The sequence below is a fragment of the Carassius gibelio genome, chromosome A11 (assembly GCF_023724105.1).
Source record: "Carassius gibelio isolate Cgi1373 ecotype wild population from Czech Republic chromosome A11, carGib1.2-hapl.c, whole genome shotgun sequence".
NCBI classification, from domain to species: Eukaryota; Metazoa; Chordata; class Actinopteri; order Cypriniformes; family Cyprinidae; genus Carassius; species Carassius gibelio.
Window position 1 is genome coordinate 16,840,966 of NC_068381.1, and position 26,976 is coordinate 16,867,941.

At 37.1% G+C, this 26,976-nt stretch overlaps 1 protein-coding gene across 1 annotated transcript; it reads right to left on the reverse strand.

Annotated features, from left to right (window-relative positions):
- Positions 1–78: 78 nt before the first annotated feature.
- Positions 79–25,781, reverse strand: LOC128022835 (glutamate receptor ionotropic, NMDA 3A-like). The gene is made up of 8 exons (XM_052610612.1): positions 25,171–25,781; positions 19,078–20,170; positions 17,673–17,818; positions 15,977–16,092; positions 9,488–9,639; positions 6,016–6,180; positions 2,610–2,677; positions 79–1,584 (listed from the first exon to the last, which is right to left on the reverse strand). The coding sequence occupies exons 1-8, from the start codon at positions 25,779–25,781 to the stop codon at positions 1,068–1,070; spliced, it is 2,868 nt and encodes a 955-aa protein (XP_052466572.1). The 3' UTR covers positions 79–1,067.
- Positions 25,782–26,976: the final 1,195 nt, after the last annotated feature.

Here is a 26,976-nt window from a genome sequence, read left to right on the forward strand (position 1 = left end):
AACTCAGGGTTTCATAGTAGGCTTAGAGTTTACAAAACCAAACAAATCCATCCTGCTTTAGATCAGATGAACACTCGCTATAAACTTTCTCTGGGTTTGAGCCAGAGTTTATAATTAACTCTGGAGCATGTGCAACTGAAACATGGAGCTCCTCAGTTTGATTTACTTCTCACAAAAGAGTACAACAACTTCCCTCCTGAAGATTAAAAGATTATGAAAAAATATGAATTTAAACACTTTTTAACTTCAAGTGAATCAACTATTCAGTAATTTACACGCTTTAACAGAGAGCTTAAAACATGCAAGCTTAACCATTAAAAAAATAAATAAATAATATATTCTAAAGCTTGTGTCTGTGCAACCAGCAAACGTTTTGTGGTTCACCAGTGGGGCTAATAAAATGAAGCATTATGCTTAATATTACTCTGAGCTGAAAGATTTCAAGTAAGATTCCAATTTTATGACAAGATCACATTTATTTCTTGAACATCAAACTTAATTCAAACAGGCAACCTGGCCATTCATATGACTTTATGGAGGGGGAAAAGGTCAATCAATAACAGTAGCAGTTTTGAGATCCGATTTAACCAAGCTATCAAAACAATACCAAAGCAGCAAAGTCATTGTTCTGTTCTACCTTAGAGTCCATGACGAGCCCTCGGGTGCAACAGGTTTATCCAGATCCATATCCACCAAGAAAACAAGAGCTGGGCAAATGCAAAGCTCCTTCTGTGATATGAATAAACAAAGCTCTGAGAGGAAAGCGTGGACTTGGTGCTTTCAACATTTGTTCTTCAGGTTTCAACCATAAACGTCCAATTGATTTAAAAAAAAAAAAAAGAAAACAAAAGAAATCCAGATACCTCCTGCTTTCACAGCAGGGCTTTAGAAAATAAGCCACACTAGGCTAATGGCCTTATCATTAGCAAAACTGTACCAAGGATCAATGTTGCCTTAGCGTGATGATTTTAAAACTGTCCAGGTAGATACAAAAGTTCTTTTGGAGGAGAAAGATAGAAAAACATGTCCATTGTCATTTACTGTGTTCACTTCAGAAAATGTGATCGTCACCTTTTCAAATCTGCTGGCTCTTTGGTGAGGGCGGGGCAAATGGTAGCTGTGACTGTGGGCGGAGCTGCTGTGGTCGCCGGAGCGACGGTGGCAGCCGCACGTTCTTTAGCCAGTGTAGTTTGAAGCTCTGCTCTACGAGCCAGAGCGGCTTTCAAATGACCACGGATTTCCTCGATCTTGGCTTGGAGCTCCTCCAGCTCGCTCTCTCTGGAGGGGCTCGAGGATCTCACTGTGGAGGAGGCGGGCCGCTGAACGGGCCCTCCGTTTTCACACACTCTCGTCAATAAACTCCCTGCACTGGAGCTCAATGCTGAGGTGGAGCTGGCCTGACCCCCTTCCGAAATGACGCGGGTCAGGAGTCTGCGAGTATTGAGGGTCTCCAGGTTGAAATGGACCCTCTTGTTGTCTTTGGGCTCCTGCACTGCTTTGGTGCTCTCGTTGTTCCATCTGTTAAAGGATCCGAGTGGAGCTGGTGGAGGCGGGGGATGCGGTTGGGCTTTCTGGATGTTACAACTGGGAAAACAGCCAAGATAAGTGAATATGTTAAAGGGAAATATCACATAAAAAATGGAAATCCTGACAATAGTTGATTTTTTGAAGAATATCCTTTTCTGTGTAATCAAGTGAATGGGGACTGGGGCTCTCAAGCGCCAAAAATCTGTAACAAGTAATCTGTATGACTATTTTTTGTCACAGCAACTACTTTTATGGTACTTTAATGGTGCTTCTGGAGCTTGACAGCTTCAGTCCCTATCTACTTTAATTATAGTGAAAAAAGCAACCAAAATATGAATCAAAAAGAAGAAAGTCATGGAATTATGGAAAAGGGTGGAAAGGAAAAGTTCAGTTGAATTACAAAAAAATGACTACAAAAATGAATTATGCGACAAAAGCTCAGAATGACTAAAACTAAACTAAACTTACAAAAACTAAAAACTTAGTATAAAAATAAAAATGAATTCAAAATATGAATAAATAGTATAATAGCATTTATTTTTGGGTGTACTACACCTTTAAAAGAGCTACACTAAATTGTCCTCCGTTGCAAGATCCTCAGCTTGCTGAAATAACATCAACAGCACTGTGCTGTTATTGTTAACTATTAAAAATCATGTTCATTAGCTGAAATAAATCAGATAAAAAGTGTAATTAATTTAAATAAATGTCAGGTGAATTTTAAAATGAAAATAAATAATTTTTTTTTAGATATATAAAAATAAATGTAAGCTAAGCAGAAATACAGAAAATAAAAAAACTAATACATGAAAAAACAACCTACTAAAGCTTAAAGCAAAATGAAAACAAAATACGAAAATAAAAATAATTCTTAATATTAATAAATACTTTAATAGTATTTATTTTGGGTCAACAGTAACTATTAAAAGATCTTCACTAAATTACTAAAACTGAAATAAAACTAAAGCTAAAAATAAATAAATAATAAAACAGCTAATATACAGTGACACATATATTTAAACCCATTTTTGACATTCAAAATGAAATAAGACGCCATAAGCTGATGTTAAAATTAAAAACACCTTTTCTCTGTGTTCGCTCGCTGCCGTTTCACATCCTCATAAGTCATGTTCAGTGCTCTGTGGATTTTCTGCAAAAAAGAAAAAATGATTTATCTCAGCGAAGGATGAATGAAAGAGATCAACATCATGCTTTTGATTTTAGAAATCAATATTCCAGAGATGGTAATTACTGATTTGGCTTGTCAGTAATCCCCCCACAAGCCCTTAGAGAAAGATCAAGCACAGCTCATTTACAGAGTCAAAGCTTCACCCCATGAATAACAGAACCGTGCCATTCTTAGTCTTAGTTATCAGTGGAAGGAAGAAAGGAAACATTCTGATGGAATAATACAATTGGCAACAGCTAAAATTGTGCAGAAAAAAAACAAAAACATCATGAGTGTTTAAAGGAATTTTTTGTTTAATTATTAATATTTGGCCATTTACTCACCCTCACATCACCTGAAAAATGTATGTTGGGTTTAGTGTTATTTTTGTAGTTTTGTATTATATTTTATTTTATATTATTTAGATTTATATAATTTTCAACTGTATTTCAGTTTTCAGTATTTAGTAGTTTTTAATAGTGTCATATTGAATAAAGCAAAACTATTTAGTTATTATTATAGCTTCTGTTTTATTGATTAAGTACATCAGCTGCTTTCATGAACATTAGATAACAACTTGTTTTGATTGTACTAATTAACTTGTTACCCAAGATGCCTGAGATGTATTAATTATTAAAACAAATAACTATGTATTACAACAAATATAAGTAATAATTATTAAAACAAATATACAGACTTAACTGACATATTATTATTTATTTTCTTATATATTTTTATTTAATAAAAATACGTTTTAGTTGAATTACAAAAATCACTAAAACGGAAATAAAAAATTTAATTAAGGCTAAATAGAAATAAAATTATACAAATAAAATGACAAGAGCACATGGTCTGTGTACTTTTGCGTCTTTTTTTTTTTTTTTATCCAGAAATGAGATACAGAACATGTGGATTTCCTTAATGGTTCAAACACTCATGAATAGAATAAGCAAACACAAACTAATTTTCATTATTAAATGTTTTAATTTTGTATAAAAAAAAAAATGTATAATTTTTTTTCATGTATATAAATGCTCAATTTAAAGGGATAATTCACCCAAAAATATACAGTATTGTTCAAAATAATAGCAGTACAATGTGGCTAACCAGAATAATCAAGGTTTTTCGTATATTTTTTTATTGCTACGTGGCAAACAAGTTACCAGTAGGTTCAGTAGATTCTCAGAAAACAAATGAGACCCAGCATTCATGATATGCACGCTCTTAAGGCTGTGCAATTGGGCAATTAGTTGAATTAGTTGAAAGGGGTGTGTTCAAAAAAATAGCAGTGTGGCATTCAATCACTGAGGTCATCAATTTTGTGAAGAAACAGGTGTGAATCAGGTGGCCCCTATTTAAGGATGAAGCCAACACTTGTTGAACATGCATTTGAAAGCTGAGGAAAATGGGTCGTTCAAGACATTGTTCAGAAGAACAGCGTACTTTGATTAAAAAGTTGATTAGAGAGGGGAAAACCTATAAAGAGGTGCAAAAAATGATAGGCTGTTCAGCTAAAATGATCTCCAATGCCTTAAAATGGAGAGCAAAACCAGAGAGACGTGGAAGAAAACGGAAGACAACCATCAAAATGGATAGAAGAATAACCAGAATGGCAAAGGCTCAGCCAATGATCACCTCCAGGATGATCAAAGACAGTCTGGAGTTACCTGTAAGTACTGTGACAGTTAGAAGACGTCTGTGTGAAGCTAATCTATTTTCAAGAATCCCCCGCAAAGTCCCTCTGTTAAAAAAAAGGCATGTGCAGAAGAGGTTACAATTTGCCAAAGAACACATCAACTGGCCTAAAGAGAAATGGAGGAACATTTTGTGGACTGATGAGAGTAAAATTGTTCTTTTTGGGTCCAAGGGCCACAGGCAGTTTGTGAGACGACCCCCAAACTCTGAATTCAAGCCACAGTACACAGTGAAGACAGTGAAGCATGGAGGTGCAAGCATCATGATATGGGCATGTTTCTCCTACTATGGTGTTGGGCCTATTTATCGCATACCAGGGATCATGGATCAGTTTGCATATGTTAAAATACTTGAAGAGGTCATGTTGCCCTATGCTGAAGAGGACATGCCCTTGAAATGGTTGTTTCAACAAGACAATGACCCAAAACACACTAGTAAACGGGCAAAGTCTTGGTTCCAAACCAACAAAATTAATGTTATGGAGTGGCCAGCCCAATCTCCAGACCTTAATCCAATTGAGAACTTGTGGGGTGATATCAAAAATGCTGTTTCTGAAGCAAAACCAAGAAATGTGAATGAATTGTGGAATGTTGTTAAAGAATCATGGAGTGGAATAACAGCTGAGAGGTGCCACAAGTTGGTTGACTCCATGCCACACAGATGTCAAGCAGTTTTAAAAAACTGTGGTCATACAACTAAATATTAGTTTAGTGATTCACAGGATTGCTAAATCCCAGAAAAAAAAATGTTTGTACAAAATAGTTTTGAGTTTGTACAGTCAAAGGTAGACACTGCTATTTTTTTGAACACACCCCTTTCAACTAATTGCCCAATTGCACAGCCTTAAGAGCGTGCATATCATGAATGCTGGGTCTTGTTTGTTTTCTGACAATCTACTGAACCTACTGGTAACTTGTTTGCCACGTAGCAATAAAAAATATACTAAAAACCTTGATTATTCTGGTTAGTCACATTGTACTGCTATTATTTTGAACAAAACTGTATATAGGGCAGATGAGAGAGCAAAACAAAACACCGGTCATGAATTAGATGTACTCAGGATTTTTATATAAGCCAAGAGGAGACTGGTTTTCCTTTGCTGTAAACAAATGAAATGAAATACTCATTACATATTTCTTTGCATTAATTGTATCCAGGGCCGGTTCTATATGGGAGTGCTAGAGGGATCCAAACGAAAGCAAGAGCACCTCGGGTGAAGCTGGAGAAATAGCATAGGATACTGGCGAAACATATTGTCCAAACGCTCTCCACTCAGGAGAGCTTCAAAGGTTTCTATTTTAAATGTGTTTTGTAGCATTGATCAATCACTGACAATGATTTCCTGCTGATTTTAAAATAATGTATTAGGTCTCTACATTTTTCCAGAGATGGCTCTAGTGGGAAGAGTGGCAAAAAAGAAAAAAGTAAACATGCAAAAACAGTAGTCTAAATCTGACAGATGTGATCACCTCTCACTTTCATTATGAAAAGAGCAGCATAGCGAATCTGCGAAACATCACGTTTATGTTAAACAGGAGCAAACAAAGTCAAACGGTTGAGTAAAGCATGGGTGAGTTTTTTATTTTCTGGGTGAACTGTCCCTTTAAATTAGGCTCACGGCTCACCTGACTGGTGTGTAGCCAGTATTTGAACTTCTGTCTGCGGCGGATATGTGGCAGAACCAGGTGATAGAAGGCATGTTCTCCCGCCAGAGTGAGTAAGGCCCCGGTCACACCCACACACAGCAACACAAACAACCCTGAGAAGTGACGGAGACCCATCTGCAGCGTCTGGACAGAGAGAGAACAAACACAGAAGAAATGAGACCAAAGCAGTGCGATGCAGTACTAGCACACCGGAGGGCACTAGATCCCTGCTGACTGATAATAATTAGCCAGCGAGAAGCCCATATCCTCCCCGGAGTGCCTTTGATGGAGAAGGATCCCTACCAGCTTGAACTAATTGACATTAAAAATCATCTTATTAAGCGAGAGGAGCCATGCACATCAATATTAGACGGGGAGAGCTGATCTGTATATATCTCTAGATAGACAGAGCTAGACAACCGACTTTAACAGACAAATCAATCAAATCAAAGAGCTCTACATGTTATTCTTTTCCAATTAACCATAAAGCTGTAGTTTTTTGGGAGCGTTCCACACTGCATTATATTATAAAGATGACTGTAAAGAAAATGTTGAAATTTAAAGGTACAGTAAAGTTTTTTTATTTACAGTACAAGTTTTTTTTATTTAACTGTATATACAGTACAGTTTATTTATTTATTATTATGTTTTAAGGGGAAAAGGAAAAAAAAAAAAGGGCTCATCCCTCTTATTTATTTATTTATTTGGGAATACTATTTGGTTGCAGGCAATATTAGAGGAGGAGGGACATTCTCATTATAGAGAGCATTTGATTGGAGAAAACCCTGCAACAGTTCGGGATGAATCATCAAAATATTAGGTTAATTTTTCTCGAAATTTTAAATGTATATATTAAATAATAACTAATTTTAGCAGTAGAATAGCATATATTCCCCAAAATGTTTGGGGTGGGTCAGTAAGATTTTTTTTAATTTTTTTGAAAGATTCTCTTTCTTTGATCAAAAATACAGTAAAACACTAATATTGTGGAATATTATTACAAGTATTCAGTGTCTCATGATCCATCAGAAATCACTCAAATAAATGTCATATTATAAATGTTTATAAAAGCTTTGTTATTAAAAACTTGGTTATTAAAATGATGATTTCTGGGGTTTTTAAAAATAATTTCTCAAACTTTTTATAGTAGCACTGTCAACTTTAAAGTGTAGTATCTGAAGGTTTATTTTCCTGAAAAAGTTAAACACAGAGACTCCAAAGCTCAAACACCAGAGGTTGTTTTGAGCAGTTCGGCATAGCAACAGGAGCTCAGCCAATAGAGTACGTTTGGGGCGGAGCTTGTCAACCAATTGAAAATGGGGGAGTGTTCATGGAAACCTTTTGAAAACAGTCACTAGATTTGCACTTTTGTTTGGTGCAGATATTACATATTACGCACTTCACCTTCAATAACCCGAGCATTTCTCAGAGAATCTCTTACATCATGCTGTTAACCAAAACAGCGACTCTAGAAAAAAAAAAAAGAACATGAATAAACATCTAACTCTTTCATCTCTTTGTTTTGACCGCAGGGCATGAGGCCTGTATCTTGGCAGAGAAACTTTCCGACTGCTGCACAGCTCTAACAAACTCTTTTTCGGGTTCCTTGTGTTTTTAAAACCGATGAGGAATCAGGTGAAGCCAGGTTTGCTGTGTATTTTACTGATCCACGAGCACTAATGCAATCCTGTAAATCATTGTAAGACCGCTGCGTACTGCCAAACAGCATTCTGGGAAATAAAACATCCTATTAGCTCTGTCTCAGACATGTTCACTTGTCGGATCGATTCAGAACTGAGTGTATCTTACGTAGGTTTTAACCAGCTCACAATGCTTCGTCCTGATGTTCTCATCTTTCTGTGAGCCTCGGATGACAAAAAAACATCGAGATTTTAAATGGAAATGAGGAATAATCTTTTACTGCTCAGGCAATGGTAATTTTCCCCTCTGAAATTAAAAGATGGAGATGCTGCAAGCTTAAAGCATTCAGGAGCACGGATAAATCTGTGTTGTAGGAGAGAGGGATAGTTCAGCCTTTCTTTATTCCTTCAGGTTGTGAGCCGATCTGCACGCTCTGAAAGTGTAATTTACTCTGGAATCTTCTGAGATTTCGAGCTGATCTAACGCACATCTCTTGTCAGCATCGAAGATAATGACATGAGATAAGTTAGTAAAGGTACTGAGCCAAATCAGTGTGTAAGAACTGAAGCCCCCTGCCACTGATCACTGAAGCAAACATCACTTACTCATATCGGTCTGTCAGACTTAAAGGGGCTCTGTGGAAATGACAAAACTTTTGAGCTCTCTATTGGCGGTTTCATCAGAAGAATGACAGGATGGTGTCAGTGCCATGATCTCAGGAGATTTAAAAATATTGAGAAATTAATTAAAGAAAAAAAGAATTTGGTAGTACATGAGAGACTGGAGATTTGGAGGTTTAATTGATTGGAACAAAGATTTTACATCAGAGAAGGACCCCATGAAATTAGGGTGACCAACTGTAACTTGGGTAGCAACTGGATTATTTTCCTTAACTGGACTATGCAATGATTACGGATTCAGTACTTGATCTTGAACTTGTATTTTTTTGTTGCATTTGGCAGGTTTGATCTGGGTGTTCTTATCCAGGATGTGTCTAGATGAATCCTGGCTGGTGAAGCGATTTTTGATGAGGTCCACACTGGTCCCTTCACTCCATCCTGTTGTCATCAGTGAAAAAAATAAAAATCCCTCTCTAGGGTTGTGAGGGTTGGTTACTTACAAGCTCTAGCTAAAACATGATGTCTGTGCAAATAGATTTTTATACGCCTTTTAAAAATACACTTTCAAAAATAATAAAAATGCAATTCCTACCTAAAATGAATGCCCTTTGCAATGATAAATGTTTTCAATTTCTGCTTGATTCAGCTGAACTTATATGTAATAAATGGGATAATGCTCAGTTATAAAATAAATAAAATATCTTTAGAAATTATGATTTTTTTTTAATTAATAATTTATCAATTAATAATCGTCATTTTCCAACAATGTAAATGGGATAAAGTACAGTTATATATATTTTTATATACATTATGCCTTACGTTTTTACTGTATCACTTAATAATTTTAATTTCCCAAAAATATAACTGTTTCTGAAAACATTTAGGTGAAATCTAAATGTAACGTACAACCGCAAAAATCAAATCAACACAAGCATGGCATGGATAACACCATAAAAAGCTAATAAAAATGAGATGGGAAAGTGACACCGCCAACTATGAATTTATTACATGCTTCTAATCCGGTAAAAAGGATTGAACTTATATAGGAATTATGCAAATAAATATTTATTAATTTGTTAATATTAAATCCAGTGATCCAGTTCTGTTTTGTGCCACCTCTGAAGATTTCTTGCACTATAAACCATTGTTAATTTTTCTTTTCACTTTCAATTAGACTGAATCCCGCTCACCTCTGTAACAGCAAAGACTCTCTTTCCACACGGCACCACCTTGTACCACTTATCATGCAGCATGTCCATGTAGCCGTCTGACTTGTAACGGCTGATGAATTCAGATATGTTGGAAGTCAGCAGTGAGTTCTGGGGCAGTCCGATCCCGTAACCTGAGGGGGGTAAAACACCCAGTCAGTCCAATTCATCAAACCACCAGAACAAACAGAATCTGCTACAAAGATTCATTAAAGGGGTCATATGATGCTGCTTAAAAGAACATTATTTTGTGTATTTGGTGTAATGCAATATGTTTATGCAGATTAAGGTAAAAAAAAAAATATATATATATATATATATATATATATTAACAACATACTGTACATTAATGTTTCTCCTCTATGTCTCGCTTTTCTCAAACGCATTGATTTTTACAAAGCTCATCGGTCGGAAAAGCAATGTGTGCTCTGATTGGTCAGCTATCCAGTGCATTGTGATTGGCCGAATACCTCAAGCATGTGACAGAAATGTTACGCCCCTTAACATACTGTGATATGCGTGTCCCAGCACAACGAGAAAAAAATAAATAAAACCCATTACAAACAAAGCATTTGCTGCATCCAGTGGGAACATAATAACAGATGATACTGTCTTTATACACATTGCATTGTGTATTGTGCCACGTAAACATAAAACCATGTCTGCATTTGTGATCAGAGAAACAACAAACAACAAGCTCTACTCTACACTGCTCAAAACTGACGTTTGAATCATCAGTGGCTAATCCTTTAAATATGAAATGTACTTACAGACTGTGATTCAGAAGCACCAGACTGTCCTTGCAAAGTTGGTATTTCCCCACTTTATAGAAACACACCAGGATTGTAGGCTACTCTTCCAGTAAACATTCCTCATCCTCCATAAAATGTGCTGCACACACCTAAATATTTGGGTTGAACTGTTCCAGAACAGTGTTGTAGATACAACTTAATCACTGATTTCTAGTTGTGTTTTCTTTTGGAAAACCAGACAAAGTAGTTTTGCTTTCACAACGAAAAACAGAGATTCTCTATGACATAGCGGCAGCAACAATACTACAAACAGAATCAAAGTCATGCCTTCTTTCTTTGCGTGAACATCTGGGCGGCGTTATGCAAAACTTCCCACACAGTGACGTAGAGATGTGGGGCGTGTTAGAACGAGGCGTTTTAGGTTGGTGTGGTTGACTCTTAACTTTTATAAAGAATATATCTTTGGATTTGAGACTTAAGTCACAACTTTACAGATCTTCTTTATGCACCAAAGGCTTGTAACACTCCAAAGATAAAGGAAAAATTGAAATCGCATCATATGACCCCTTTAAACTGCCTGAACCACTAATGGAGTTTATAATCATTTATTTCAGTGTTTTATAGGAAACAGTCGTTACTGGCCCACTGAGCTGAAATAATGTGGTGACGAGGGAAACAAATACATGACAACCTGCAAATGTTCAAAAATGTCATGTTTTGACAAGCTGAGTCAAAAAATGACACCTGAATCATGCCAACTTACAGGAATTAGCACAACATGTTACTCCACATCACAGCTTTTCACTAAAAACATCTCAAGGTCTGGAAGGTATTATTTTTCTACCTACTCACTACTTTGAAATCTCTAACAAACATGGAAATTAGACTTCACTAATAAAGGACATATTGGAAATCGATGAATACAATCACAGGTCTTAAAGGGCCAGTTCACACCAAAATGAAAATCCTCTCTATTTACTCAACCCTCAAGTCGTTCCAGATTTGTATGCTTTGCACTTCCTTATAATAGAAAAGTCTATTGCTCATGATGCCATAGAAAATTAAGCCACCACACCACCATATCGGTATTCCCTAGGATTCCCATACATTCTAATTCATACTCTGTAAAAATGATTGTGATTTTAAAAGTAAAATACTGAAAAACTTTTACAGGAAAAACCTGTTAATTGGCTAACAGTAAGTTTCTATATGGTAAATAAATGTTATTTTGTTAATGTAATTCTACAGTAAAATACTGTTAAATTAAGTTTTTTGGAAGTGAAAAAAAAAAAAAAAAAAATATATATATATATATATATATATATATATATATATATATATTATTAAAAATATATATATCATTATTTCAGTATTGTGTGTTACGTTGATGGTGTTTAGTGTTTGTGTGAATGACACCGTGCACCTTCTATATTTTTTTTAAAAACTCCGTGCACCTTCTATATGTTTTTTTTTAAAACTAAAAACTTCTTTGTTTTTAGTTTAAAGTCAGGAATTTCCCTTTGACATGAAGCTTTATTTTCAAGCTTAAGCTTAGTAATCTGAATTTTAATACAGAACTGTGGAATATAGCAACAGGCTGATGTTGTATATTTTTTGTATATTCTACCACTAGACAGTACTGTATGTTCATGTTTAATACCTCCTGAATAAAGAAATATAGTTTGTGTTGAATCAATTAACTCTAAACAATTTATATTTATTGCTTATCCTGTCTGAGTATTACAGATACCATCTGAAGCAAGGAAATGTGTAAAAACAAATCCTATGTGACTGAAACAAATCGGGTGATTTTAGGTCAAGGTTTTGGCTGTAGGTCAATGATGCCCTATGTCGATAGGAAATATGGTGAATCTGTAATTTTTTCCGGAACAGAAGTAAAAAAATAAAAAAATCACAAAATGGAAGAAAAGTTTGGAATAACTTAACAATTACAGTTTTCATTTTAATTTTCTGGAACTATATTTAATCTGTGTCAGACAATGTACAGTGGGAATATTAGGAATACTTAGGACCATGTGATATTTCAGTTTTTCTTTTTTAATAAATCTGCAAAAATGTCAACAATTCTGTGTTTTCCTGTCAGTTATCAAGGTGAGTTATAATGTGGGCATCCTTAAGAGTGCTATCATTCATGTATCATTTCACAGACTTGTGTTCCTAGACAGGCGAGAATCTTTTTCAATCAGCACACATGTGGGAGACACACAGACATAGGACACTGGCCGACCGGCATATGGTAATTAACACGGTCAGGAGTCCTGCACGAGCCCAGAGGAGTCTGATTATGCTGAACCTCAATTACTGATTTAGCCCAGATGGCCACCAAAGGGTCAGGTCTGGAAATGGAGAAATTATAGCTGAGACAAAATCTAGGCACAAATATAATACTCGGTCCAAACGGTGGGCTGTTTTCCCTCCGGCTCTCTGCAGTAAATCTGTCACTCACCAGCCCCCACTGGCCCCTAAGTGGCTGACGGATCACAGATATTCAAATACTGACATCTACGCATTTAATCACTGCCAAGCTGCAGCACACACACACACACACACACACAAACAAACAGTAATACCACTGTAGCTCTGCATTTCAGCCTAAAATGCGATCTTATATTTTAAGCACTCATTAACAAACCAGGCGCTGAAACAGCACTGCATTGTGTATTTAAATCTTATGAATTGAGCTTATTCACAATAGTCGGAGCTATATGTCTCTTGCAATTAACCCTTTGTGAAAAAAGAAATGCACTGTATTGTATGGAATGTGTACGTGAAGCATTATTCAATATTAAATCCACTCGCATCAAATTCAAGGTACTGACGTTGCCTAAAAGACAACCACTGGCAAAAACAGTAATTATGAAATTACACAAAAAGAACGACTTGAGTCAAAAGCAAAAGGCTGAAACTGCATTTAACATAAACTTAAACTATAATACCGTAAATGTCTGAAAACATTATATTCAATACACACTTATATTCTTTTTTAAGTATATTATTTCCATAATAAGCATTTTTATGTAAAGTGTACTTTTTTTTTTAAGGGCTAGTTCGCTTATTTGACAGATTTGTGTTCGTCTAAATTTAATATTGATAAGAGAAATTAATCAAACAATGTAGAAGAGCATTATAACCACTTAGGTTTGGTGCGCAGTATGTTACTTTATTTCATAAGTACACCATACATTTTTTTATATATATTTATTTATCAATTGAGTGAAATAGTGAGGTTAATTGCTTAAAACATATCAATAATAATTATAGTAATAACAACAATAATATACAATCTAAAAGAAGTAAAAAAAAAAGACCAAAATACTGATTAAGAAAATGATGTGCAGTGTAGCTGAGATATAATGTTTAAATATCTTCAGTGCCTCTCTGCAGTCATAAATGCTGAGCGATTTCATGAGTGTGAATAAAAAATTATTTTGCACCATTTATGGGCAGAACTGAAGGGCAAGACCTGTCTTTTAAATTACAGCTCATGCATGAGACCATGCTTATTAATGCATTAAAAAAAACGTGTAATATCATCCAGCATGGACACAGAGTTGCTGAGGGGGAATGAAGAGACAAGAGACATGAGACATCAGGAATATGGTAATTACCACGACACGAGCGGGGCATGAGCTCAATTAGCCCAGACACCCAGCTCGGGGGTTTGGCCTGGGAAATGAAAATATCACAGACTGGACTACAATTATTTTACCCAACGCTCTCTCTCTCCTCCAGCACACCTTTTCAGCTTCGCCTCCAGGAAAGATCTGTGCTTCCTGTAGGCAGCTCAGGAAAACAGCCCAGGTTTGCATTTAAATTGGCTTCCCCTCTAAAATGCATGACAGCAGGACAGATCTCTGCCAAGTTGACTTCTTACTTTTTCTTTCCTTGTCGGTTGTGGATTTGTTAACGCATTCTAAAAAATGCAAATGTGAAGTTTGAATATTCTACCCAATTTGTCTCTCTTTCCCTCCCTTTATTCCCCTCAAGCGCTGTATCTACCTCCTGGGGGCAGTCCAGATTTCTAATGACAGTCACTTTGGTCAGTGCATAACATTACACAGCAGTTTTCTCAATGTCCAGGGAAAAATCATACGGTATTCTGACTTAGCTTTTACATATACTTGATAAGATAGAAATAGTTTCATATGAAAATCGTGAAACGTATTATTTATAAAAGCTGCATTACACTTGCTATCCATGATAACAGTGAACTTGAACAACTCATCATTGATCTAGCACATGCAAAAGCAGCATTTTCTATTAAAAACAGCAGAAATACTTTCTTTTCAGGTCTATTTGTCTCCCACGACTCATTTATTTCACAACAGTAAATGTAAGTAAAAAAACAGTAAAAACTGCATTCCAGTGAATTTTTCAAGTGAGTGACGTTGTCTTAAATAACAATAGGAAAAACTATTGTTCATTTCATTAAAAATAGATTATATGCTTTACAGATTATATTAGTATATTAATACCATATTACTGTTGTATTGTGTCCAGGGCCTCAAATTAACACTCTGCAAGCACCAGATGCAAAAATATATATATTCTAATAATGTCAGAGAACTTGAAATGGTTTAGCGCAATTATCAAATTGTAAATGCTTTACAGCTATATTAATATGTAATCTGATGTGCTTTCATGTTTCTCGAGCGCTGTAATCTTAATACGGTTCGCAGTAAACGTTGCTCCACGAGAACTGCTGTGAGTTTGATTCGCTTATAACATGCCTTTGAAAATGCAACATGCTCAAAACATCTGTAATGAGATTGGCTGTTCTCAACAAAAGGAGAAGCAAAAGGTTTTCTGCCAAAATAAAAGCTCTATGGTTTAAAGTTGGAAAGCAAAGGGAAAAAAAATCTTGGTATTGTAATTGTACTGTTATAATAATAATAATAATAATAATAATATAAATATATAATACAAATGATTATTATTATTGTAAAAATTATTATGAAATACTTTACAGTTCAGTTTTAGTTATATTTCTTTACTCATCTGAATATTTTTAATAATAATAAAAACTTTAAAATAAGGTTCCTTTAGTTAACGTTAGTTAATGTATTAACTGACATGAACAAACACTGAACAATACACTACAGGATTAATCTGTTAAAAACTCAATTAATTCAGTGCATTAACAAATGTAAACAAGCACAACTTTTGATTTGAATAATGCATTAGTAAATGTTGAAATTAACATTAACTAAGATAAATAAATGCTGTAGAAGTAGTAATGAACCTTATTGTAACGTGTTACCATAAATATTACTAAGAACATAAATAATGCACATACACTTTCATGGCCGGTAAACAATATTTATGTTATCGTATTAATATTAATTATATTAAATTTAACAATATTAAGTCACCAGCCATTGGCAGTTTTGAAAATGTTCGTTTTAGGCCCTGATTATATGTTTATTTTGACCAAGTGTGTTTCAACTCTTATCCTCTATTGCAATCTGGATGTCTGGTCATGTGACCTCAACATGGCGACCGCCATTTCCATTCAATGATAGTCAGTGTGGTCCAAATCATCATTGAGAAAGAGAGACATACAGGTTTGGACATGAGGGTGAGTAAACGATGACAATATTTTCAGTTCTGTCTGAACTATCCCTTATGTTAAATAAACCGTAAACTACTTAATCTGTCCAGTGAAATTATTCAAACTCAATTTGTACATTCTGCTTACCTTCAATAGCAAAGGGTTTACCAACTGTCAGCAGCTTGCAGTCGGCATCAATGGACACCTCGTAGTCCAGCAGGGCTTTGTCCATGATAAATGCATCAAGCTGAGGCGGATCTGTCCTTCACAACATAAAAAGAGAGGGGCTACAAAACCACACACACAGGCATGCATTCACGCTCTCTCATTAAACATGCACAGTATGATTTTCATAAGTCAGATTGTGCATCTCATTCTGGTGCAAATGGAACACAGACATCATTTGTCTGAGCTAAATGTTCATAAACTGCAGCGGCGGCCATAAATCAGCAGCTATGCTAAACTAGATGCAAGCTAAATAGAGCTCAAAAAGGACTTTTAATGGATAGTGACACCTTAAGGGCAGCTGCCCACCCTTACTTAATTTAATGATAATAAAAGCTGTCATTTATCAAAAGGTTCAGCCAGCAGCAACAAATTCAGCAGCACAACTTGTGATTGATAAGAACAGTTCTTTTCTCACATGTTTTTGTTAGTACATATGAAAATGATTATTTCCAAATGAAAACTATTAAAATTTTACCGCCAGTAGTTTCTTTTAAAATGACATTTTCGAAATCTGGAGTACAAATACAACTGAACATATATGGCATCACAAGGCAAAAGCAGACAGACTGTGGAAGGAATTTAAAAAATGCAATTTAGAAAAGAATTGCTTTGCTGCTTCATTGCGATACGCATGGTCACTGATACCTCTGATCCTCTTCTCAAAATTAAAAAAAGGATTAAAGTGTGTTCACCAGTTCAAATACTTCATGGATCTTTGACTCTTTTGAAGACGTTTGTCTTTTTTAAGTTCTCTTCCAATTACATTCTGAATGATACATTCAAAAATGAAATGAAGCAACTTCTATGGCATGATTTCAGGCTTACTTCTGCCATCTGTCATACATACTTTACTAAGGAATTATTGAAGGAAGTGAGACGTGGCAACTCTCGAAATGTTAATATTTTTTGCCGTGTACCTTCTGAATTAATCTCCGACGTGAAGGCAAACTAGGCTAGAAGTCTGAGTCCATCTAAAAAAAAAAAAAAAAAAAAAAAAAAAAAAAAATATATATATATATATATATATATGTATGTATGTATGTATGTATGTATGTATGTGTGTGTGTGTGTGTGTGTGTGTGTGTGGTTTACTTACACTGAAAAGAAACTTGTTAATTAGGCTTTAGATAAGCTTCTCTTCTACCCCCCCCCCCCCCTCTCTCTTTTATATAGCCCAAAAATAATTCAATTTAAATAAATAAACAAACAAAAACACACTCTTCACAATTTGGCATGTGTGTGACAGACTGTGGCACTGCAGCTGGCAGGAGACAACAAACCACTCGCATGGTGAGCAGCAGTGGGTGGGAATTTCAGAACTTGTATTCAAATACGAGAAATGCCAGCGATATTCAACAATTCACTTCATTTGGCCAAGATATTGACGCCTGCAGTATCTTCACTGACTGTTAGAGAAAATATTCAGGGTATGCATTTGCATTGTAATGAACAGGGTGCAACTGCCATTTGAATTATTGATCGGTATGCACAAGGTTTTTTTCCAAGTGTTGTAAATTTAATTTGTGCTAATAGAGTTTGGCAGTATAACTACACCAGGAGCACTTGCTGCCATCTGCTAGCTGAATGCATTCAGTTGGGTGAGTTGATCTCTTACTTGAGAGTGGCGACACCATCAGGTGTGGTGGGCTCGTTGAAATTCCGCATATACTCATGCATCTCAGGAAAACTCTTTTTCATGTAATCCTCTGCACTGCTTTCCCGAACAGTGCCGAATCGGAATCCCTGAGATGGGTGGTGGAGCTGAGGCCAAAGGCAGCGGAAAACAGCAAAGTCTTTGATTAGTGTAATCATAAAAGGTAACTGTTTTAGCATTCTCTATATGGAGTCATATAATGATAAATAAATTATTTAAAAAAATGTCCTTGATAATTTGTATTAAATGAATATAAGCATTTTACCAACAGTGATTTAAATTGAATTCAAGTATATATTTTATCAGTTCATGCATTACATGGGAATGGCACACATTGCATTACCATTGCTAATGGCATGCTCTACAGTTTGAGCTACAGGAGTGCTCTTTTAACCTTGATATATAACAATGTAAACATAAAGCATGTTTCAGAACCCACATTTTCCTTCCCAGTCCAAAAAGACCATTTATTGAAACTGAGACCACACATGTCAACAGCCATTTGGTTTTTAGCTTGGCAAGCCATGCACGGTGAAGTAATGACAAGGAAGTACTATAAGACTTAGTCAGGATAGACTCCTTGGTTACAAAGGAGTCATTAACTCTTTCCCTGCCGGGATTTTTTTTTTTAAAGTTGTCAAAATCTGTTTTATTCTAGATTTAAGCATTGTTTTTTATCAACACTTGAATATAGGTAGGTTTCACAAAAGTGCATAATTTTGAGCAAAAGGCTAAGAAAATCACATTTTTTGTCAAAAACTACATCTGGATATTATTCAGTAAGATTATCAAAGCATAAATGCAGTAAATCGCTTCCATCAGTAGCTCCAGAGCTTGCACGGACATATACCACTTCCTGGATCAACATTTTACTCTGTAACATTATGCAGTTTTCATTTATATGCTGTCTACTGCTGATGATCACATTATTTTTTAGGTTTAAGTTTTGTACTCGTTCAGAAGTGTAACCCTCCCCCCCCAAGGGAAAACACGAAAAGCCGTAAAAACGGGAAGTTAGTGTTTTCTTATAAATGAGGAGATAACTCGTCACTGGCAGGGGAAAAGTTAAGGTAGAGCAAGGTAGAGTTAAAAACTATGAAATTAACATTTTAAATTTAGGCAAAAACAGTATAGTAGGTAGCAACTTTCTAGAGGTTATTACTACAGTATGAGGGTCATTCTATAGTTTAGGGTAAATTGACAAACTCACCACTAGGGAAATCCATCTTTTTTTCCATGTAATATCAAAATAGTGTTGAATGATTAAGCTAAGACTAGCAGTTAAGTTACACTGACATATTTTTACAGCTTTTTCCTGATGTGAAATGTACCTTAAATTACCGTCAAACATCTTAAAAGATCTCACCTTGGCATCATGTATTCCTGAGACCTCTTCGAAGGTCTTTTCCCCAACCATAACTGCAGCCAAGTTTGCTGTGTAACTAGACAATACCAGCAAGCAAAATATGGCCCACAGGTTCATCAGGAAACGTCCAGTCCAACACTTGGGCGTCTTACTGGAGACTGTGCGGCCGAAGAGGATGGCATAGCAGAGGTTGAGTGCTGAGGAGTAGGAGAAGACCTTCACACGGTTACGTCCATGAGGCGTCATGCCGAAGGGACTCTTCCATTCGTAGAGGGTGAGGAAGAGTGCCGTAATATGCAGTGCCACAAAGATGCCCATCCACATGGACCAGTGCAAAGGCCACATGAATGCTCCGATGGGTGCAGCCGTGTCCTTACTGCGCACAAGTATTCCCAAACTCGTGGAAAAGAAGGGACTGGTGAAGTCAATCACTTTACTGCGAGCTGAGTTGATGCTGAAGCTGGTAACAGCCATATCGGCCACCCCGCTCAGCAGGTCGCCCACCAACCCCGTCCACTGCCCGCCCTTGACTGCTCCATATTTACCGTCCCCAACTATGTACAAGTCAAACTCGAAGTTCATGTCTTCTGCCAGCTTCTCCAGCAGATCAATACAGTACCCATAGCAGCATTTACTGAAATCTGGTGGCAAGAAGCTGCTGTTGCCTTGAGCCCGTTCGGTGTATAATTGGTCCAGGGTTTCTGAGTTATTTGTCCCTGCATCCAGACAGTATTGGCCAGCAGGACAGTTCCCATCCTCATCAACCTCTCGAGTGAACACGAATGGGTGCTCCACTAGAGTGACTACACGCAGACGGCTCCCCAACAGGGGGAAGCCGGCCCGCCATCTACGACCTACCCTGCCCATCTGGCCCTCGGTACGCTGCCGATGGGAAGATCCCTGCCATAATCCCTGCTCCTCTACATCCAACCTACTACCTTCCCAGCTGCCTACTGTCACCCATGTGGGCTGACCGACGGCATCACGGCGCAGACTCCAAATGTGGACCTTCTGAGAGGTGTGCACACGGGAGAGGTTGCGTTGAACGCTGACAGGGCCTGTCAACCCTACAAAGGACGTATTAGAGAGGAACCTGAGGATGAAAGAATACAAGGGTCAGATAATGATTGGAAGAGGCCGAGATGGTCTATAATACCTGGAGAAAGCTATGCATTAGCATTCCTATTCATGACGAATTTCTCCACTGGAGCAGAACCTTCCAGAATAATGAAACCATCTTTGCTAATGGGTGCCTGAATCAAAAATGAATGGCCATCAGTGAACAAAGATGCTTATGATGTAGCTACGGCATATATCTGCATGAGTTAATGGGCCAGTGCTAATCAGGCCTGCAAAATTACCCAGACAAAGACTCTGGTTCATGTGGGAGTAAGTAACAGGATCAGATACAGGTTAAGCTAGTTTCATCCTCTCCAGCAGCAAAGCAGACTGTAAATGTGACTGCTGCAGTGGGGGAAGGCCTGGGAGAGGGATTGCCTAGATGGACGACTGACACTGTCTGGCATCCATCACACCGTAAACTACAAATGTTGCTTTCACAGAGCAATATATTTGATTGTGAACCCCCCTCCCACTCTTCAGAATTACAGCCACTCAGTTGGCAGGGCTGCTGCTCTGGTGTGCAGCTCGGGTCACTTAAGGAAATGCTTTGACATTGAGATTGAAGATTAATGTCTGGAGTCATTAATAATAGATATGACATCTGACTAATGCTGTGCTGGTTAATGAAAAACGGAGGAGAAAAGCTTAACATGTAATTTGGCTCCTTTATTCATAATTTTCCCTGTCATAGGAAGCAAAATGGCCTACCTTAGCCAAAAAATTACTGACAGTGTGTATCTACGTAACATCAGATTCACAGTATGTGTATTTCAGCTCAATGACAATGACATGTTGCTATGTACGTAAAAACCCCTTTTTCATTCTACTCTCAAATTATGATCTATATTGAGAAGAGAGCTGGCAAAGAGGGGATGAGATTGCTAAAGCATTTTTAGAAATGATGATAAAACATTTAAAATATCCTGAATAGTTAATGGTTAAACTTTTGATAGTCCACTTTAGATATTCTACTTACAATAAGTAACACTGCAACATGTCATGTCAGTCGTCCGGCATAATGCAGTATGTTTGGGTCTGGTTGGCAGATTTTCAGCCTTATCCTGTTGTGATGAGAGGCCCAGGCTTCCCACACAGCCACATCTCTCTTCTGTTTGTTGAGAGAGATATAGTGGTGTGTGGCAGAGTGCTGCCATGATCCACACAAAATGATGGGCCTGCATGGTAGGCGGGTGCCAGAGCTTTTGATAAGAGTGATCCCTCCTCAGGGAAAGGCAACTGAGGGGAAGTCATAAATAAAGCTTAAAGCTCTAAAGCTTGTCTGCATTCCAGCTGAGTGTCTGGGCAAACACCAGTAATTTGCCGCAGCATGAGAAAGTGGCCATGTGCCTGTCCTTAAGCATGACACTAGCTGTTTGGGACATCTCATCTTGATGGTAGGATGTTCAACTGATGAGTGTTTAGAAATAAAACATCAAAGCAATTTAGTCTTTTGACTATAATAAAGCAAATGTGATGGGTTTATTCATAATTAGCTATTATTAATGAATTTCGAGAATCTAATTGGTCTATCCAATTATATATGAAATTCCAATGTATTTGAAAAAAAAAAAATCAGTTAATTAAGGACACAAAATATCAAATCTTAGAGTCTCCACCATGAAATATGAGGTTGGACAATTGTCACATCATGACAAAGCGTTTGTAGGTATTGCAGGTCAAAAATACTCACTAATGATGGAATAATTATACAGCGGTTTGTTAGCAATGGCTAACAGGAAGTGTCCTCACAACTTTCACTAATGTTTTTTTAGGTTATAAAAAATGTTGTTAAAGTACATTCTTATAACTTATATTTGATATATGTTTATATTATTGACATATTTGATGTTTACACTAAACTAAAATACACTACACAATTTTTACCCTGATTTTCCTCCGATTTACAGTTTGGATAAGTTGCCACTAGCTGTCAAAAGTCAGAGACAGTCTGCAGATTTGAGTTGACAGATTTCATAGAAAATCCCGTAGTGTATGAAATTAAACTTTAAACTTTACAACTTTAAAGTCTGGTAGTGAACGATCATAAGTCATTTAGTGTATGATGGCCAGTTTTTACAAAGTCGGTAAGCGTATGATGCTCAGTTTTTTAAAATCTGTTCCGATTTTTAAAGTCATGTAGTGTGTTCCAGCCTTCAGAAAATGTTTTATAGCGTTAAAATTATGTTCTTAATCATGACAAGAAAACTGGGCCCGGTTCCCCAAAATGTTCTTATCGCTTAGTAGTTCTTAACCTGTTCCTTAACCTCTCTCTTAACCTTATGGCACGATTCCTGACACGTTTGTACGCTAAGTATAACTTCTGTAAGTCACACTTTCGTAAGGTTGGTCTGGATCATTCGTAAGCTCTCTCTTAGCTTTGTTTGAGCTCAAGACGCTACTGTACAGCAGTCTTTGGAAATCAGCGCAGCGAAGTACAAGTCAAAATATGGTATGTTGACAATGTTGTGGCTCAACAATGATTTTATGTAATTTTTTATGGCAGCGATCCAACGTGTGCTTGTATTGATTTAAAGACGGAGCCGGCCGCGGAGCCATTTACTTCATGTACATTTTTTTATTCAGCAAAACCTAAGCCCTTTTAACATTTTGCCTGACGTGGCTATATAAAAAAAAAAATTCGCCTCCCAAGACAGCTCATTATGGAGCTGCTGGACCTTCTCAGAACTGCGCTTGCCAGTCTATACGCGGCGGAATTTTGCTTTAAGCCCTGAAGTCCAGCGCTACGTTTTTTGCTACAGAGAGATTCATCGAGGTCGTGAGAGAGGGCTACGGCCTAATCAAGGCCTCGGTGTGGAGGTGCGTCCACACTGTCACCAACGCCCTTCTGCGCCATGCCGGGGATTACATCCTGGTGGATGGCACACTCATCCCTATCGCCAATCAGGCGTAGGCTACTTATCGCGAAAGGGAGAAACGGCCATAAACGTGCTGGTTATAGTGGACCATTGGTGTGTGATATCTGACCTGGTGGCAAGGTCCAGCAAGACTTCAAGTTCCTCAAGAAGAGAGGCTTGGTGCCTTGTTGTCTTTCTCAACGCTGTAATGCACTCGCGTGAAGTGGAAAATTGATTCCTGAGCAATCGATGCCAACTAATTCAGCACCCTCACTTTGGACAGCGCTCTTGTAACGTCGGACGTAAGAGGCAGCGTGCTAAGAGGCTTCATAAGGGACACTTCGGGGAACACACTTAGGAACATAAACAACTTTGGTAAGATATATCTTTCGAGGTCTTCTAAGAGTGAGCGTTATCGGGAAACGGGCCCTGGTCATTTTAACGTTCTTTGAAATTAAAAAAGGAACAGTCAAATAACATTATATTTTGGGTAAAAAAATAAAATTAAACAACTTTTTCATATCCTTTAAATAGGGTTAAAATTACAATAAGGAAACAGGACTTTTTAACATTTTAGACATATTTTAAAACAAATGTTCCCACAACCTTTTTATATCCTAAATTTGTTCCTTGGAAGCAGTTTGTTTGACATTTGACTCTTCACACTAAAGCCAACCTACGATAAATGGAAAAACATGCCTCTGCCTACAATTTATTTTAGTACTGATAGATACAATTCACTGCAGTTTAACCACTAGTGTCAGTGAAACACCAACTACTTTCATTCCAAATTCAAAATATGACAACGGGAAGATTATCACATAATAAAATCACTTTTACCATAGCATGATTTGTTAACTAATTTTGCTGTTTGAAGAACATCACCAGCTCTATATGCTTGGCTTTTCTGATGTAGTAAAATTGACTGATAGCTCACCAGGTACAGCACAGCACTTGTGATGCATTGCGCTCGGGTACGATTCATGATAAAAAAAAAAAAAAACCTATTGTATAGATTTGTATAGCAAAGCAAAATGGCATGTTTACTTCAGTAAATGTGTTTTTATCTTAGGTTTAGTCCGTGTTAGCAGTAACCTATTAGCACCACTCCCCAGACATTTAATTTCTGCACTGTAATAAAATGCCACATTCATCGATTTTGGTAGCTTTAGTGCTATACCCACTGGATATCTCACTTCGAAAATGTAAAGAAGCAACATGCAGTAATATCATTTTGCAGAAATGTTGCCAGTAGATGTAGATGCGGCTCCTGCAATGTGTTTTTATTACCGCTCCAATCAGCATGCAGCTAAAATTCATTATTATATTTGAGCATGTGACACATTCTGAGCACAGTGAGTTACAGTATCAGCTGCAGACTGCAATTCCATCAGAACTCAGTTCAGTATGCTTTTAACTTTTCAGCTTAGTTAGCAAACCATACTCACGGCAGGAGAACCGTGCAGGTGCAATGGCTTAAGTTACTCACTATTGGCTCCATGTATTCTAACACTGACTTTACAGCACCACTGAAAAAGAAAATCTAGCTGTATTACAGAGCAACTCGGCATCTGTAACCATTCTGGCCTCATGGAGTAAAAGCACTAATTGTTTTGGATATAGACAGCTTTAAAAGGCTTTTTTTATATTTGTTTTATTTGTACTAGTTATATTTTTCACTCTGATGCTGCTTCTTTGAAGAGAAAAACTACTTCTAACTGAATTCATAATATAATTGGCTCATAATACTGCAAGAAACCCCCTGCTTTGTGAGTGTGTCTTACACTAATGCATTATATATATATATATATATATATATATATATATATATATATATATATATATATATATATATATTTTTTTTTTTTTTTACCTTGGATTTCAGGGTGCTGTTTTGGAAGAAACTGAGCTTGCTGTCTTTTCAATAATGGTACAGTCACTATTGCAGTTGACATCTACATTTGACAAGCATGTTTTAAAAAACTTTCGGCAGTGTGTGAATGAAGCATTTGGCACTCGGTAAGTGTAAATTTTAGGCCCTGCTTTTGACACAACACACCTTTTTAATACCTTTTTGTATTATGCTGACTGATAGACTGAGAGAATATGCATTTACCTGGCGATGTACTGTCCTGATGACGGCAGCTCGTGTTTGTTGGGTTTGTCAAAACAGTTTACCATATTTTGGATGAGGGCTAGATCAGGCCGTACAACTGTAGCCGCAGTAACAGCCCGGTTGACCAACTGCAGGGCATCACGAATGTAGTAGTCCAGCGGTTTTCGGTCGACCTCTCCATAGGCCAGCAGTCCTAAAGGCAGGCCAATAGAATGAAGAGCGTCTGGGCTTAGGGGATGTCCCATAATCCAATGCACAGTGGGCAAAGTCAGCCCCAGGTCATGCGCACTGCGCAAAACAGAAGAGGCACACTCCGGGTCGGCCCCAAAAAGCAGGACAGAGGCGGGTGGAGAATGGTCCTGATTAAAGTGCTCCGACAGGAAGTCAGAAATATTAGCCGTGTGAGGTGTGCTGTGGGAGAGGTTCAGAGCGGCCCGCAGGTGCCAGTGTGAAGGTCCCCAGCTGGAGCGGCTGTGGAGTTTCAGGAGATCCAGAAGACCAGCGTCCTCCCAGCCTTGGCAAAGCACCGCCATGCTCTCCTCCCAGCCACCGCGCTGCAGGACGGCCAGAAGCAGCTCCACCAGTCCCGACGGTGGGATACCAGTCGTCATCTGCAAGTGGAAGCGATTCTGAAGAAAGAAAACATGGCTATCAAATTATATGAATGTGCGATCACAATCTGACTTTATATCTCACAACTGTAATTTAGTTTCTTTTAATTGCTACTTTCAGTCTCACAGTTGCTAAGTTTTATCTTTATTTCTCATAATTGCAACTTTATTTCATATAACTGCAACTATAGTTGTCACAATTGTTACTTTTATTTTTAAAAACTTTATTACCCATAATTGTGGCTTTACTTTTGACTTTTTATATTAATTTCTCATTATTGCATCTTTATTACTCGCAATTGTTTTTTTTTCCTCATAACTGTGACATTATTTCTTGTAATTGTTAAATTAAATTTTCTTAATTTACTTTTTATCTCTATTTCTCATAATTGCAACTTGATTTTATGTAATTTAGATCTCACAGTTGCTTTTTAGCTTTATTTCTCATAACTGCAATTATTTCTTGTAAATGACTTTTTTAATCATAAACTTAATTTCTCTTACTTAGGCATTAGGTCACATAATTGTGACAATTGTGTTTGTATCTTTATTTCTCATAATTGAGAAAAACATCAAGATGTGTAAGAATACACCAGAGTTTAAAAAAGAGCAACCTTGAAGCGAATCAAATTTCTTCTGGGTAACCAAGGTCTAAAGTTATTAATAAAATGGCAATTTACACTGAAATAAGTTCTTTGCTTTTTTATCTGAGTCCACATGCTTTCAGCTTCACTCTTCCTCGTCAGTATGCCACTCACATGAAATAATTCCACATTTCCAGAAATCTTGTATTCTTGGCCACATTCTGCATGTCCTTCCACAATATTGCTAGTTGCGCTATTGATTTTGTACTGTAAAACCAAAGGCTATAGGCTAATAATTTTCCTCTCACTAGCATGGCCCATAGCTCTTCACCCAATACCTATGTACCATTAAACACGGATCATTACACGCTCACAGGATAACAATTTCAGGATTGACTCAATTCTGAATCGGCAATCTGATTCAAAAGCCCAATGTTTATTCCTTGACCTGTCTGACAAGTTAATGTGGCGGCCCTCCAGAGTCCAGACTGCAGTGACAGCAGAGGGAGACTGCTATTAATGGACTTTCTGAGTCATAAAGAACCTCTTTCCAAGTTTCTCAAGACAACTGGAGAAAATAGCGGGGCTGATTTCAGGGCATTAGATGATGC

Bases quoted from the DNA above. Each gene is read 5' to 3' on its own strand.
- LOC128022835 (XM_052610612.1), bottom strand. From the start codon at position 25,781: ATGACGACTGGTATCCCACCGTCGGGACTGGTGGAGCTGCTTCTGGCC. The intron at 17,819-19,077 runs GTGAGATCTTTT...CTTTGGCCTCAG, and splicing joins CAGGAATACATGATGCCAAG to CTCCACCACCCATCTCAGGG. The intron at 6,181-9,487 runs GTGAGCGGGATT...CTCTCTGTCCAG, and splicing joins GAGTCTTTGCTGTTACAGAG to ACGCTGCAGATGGGTCTCCG.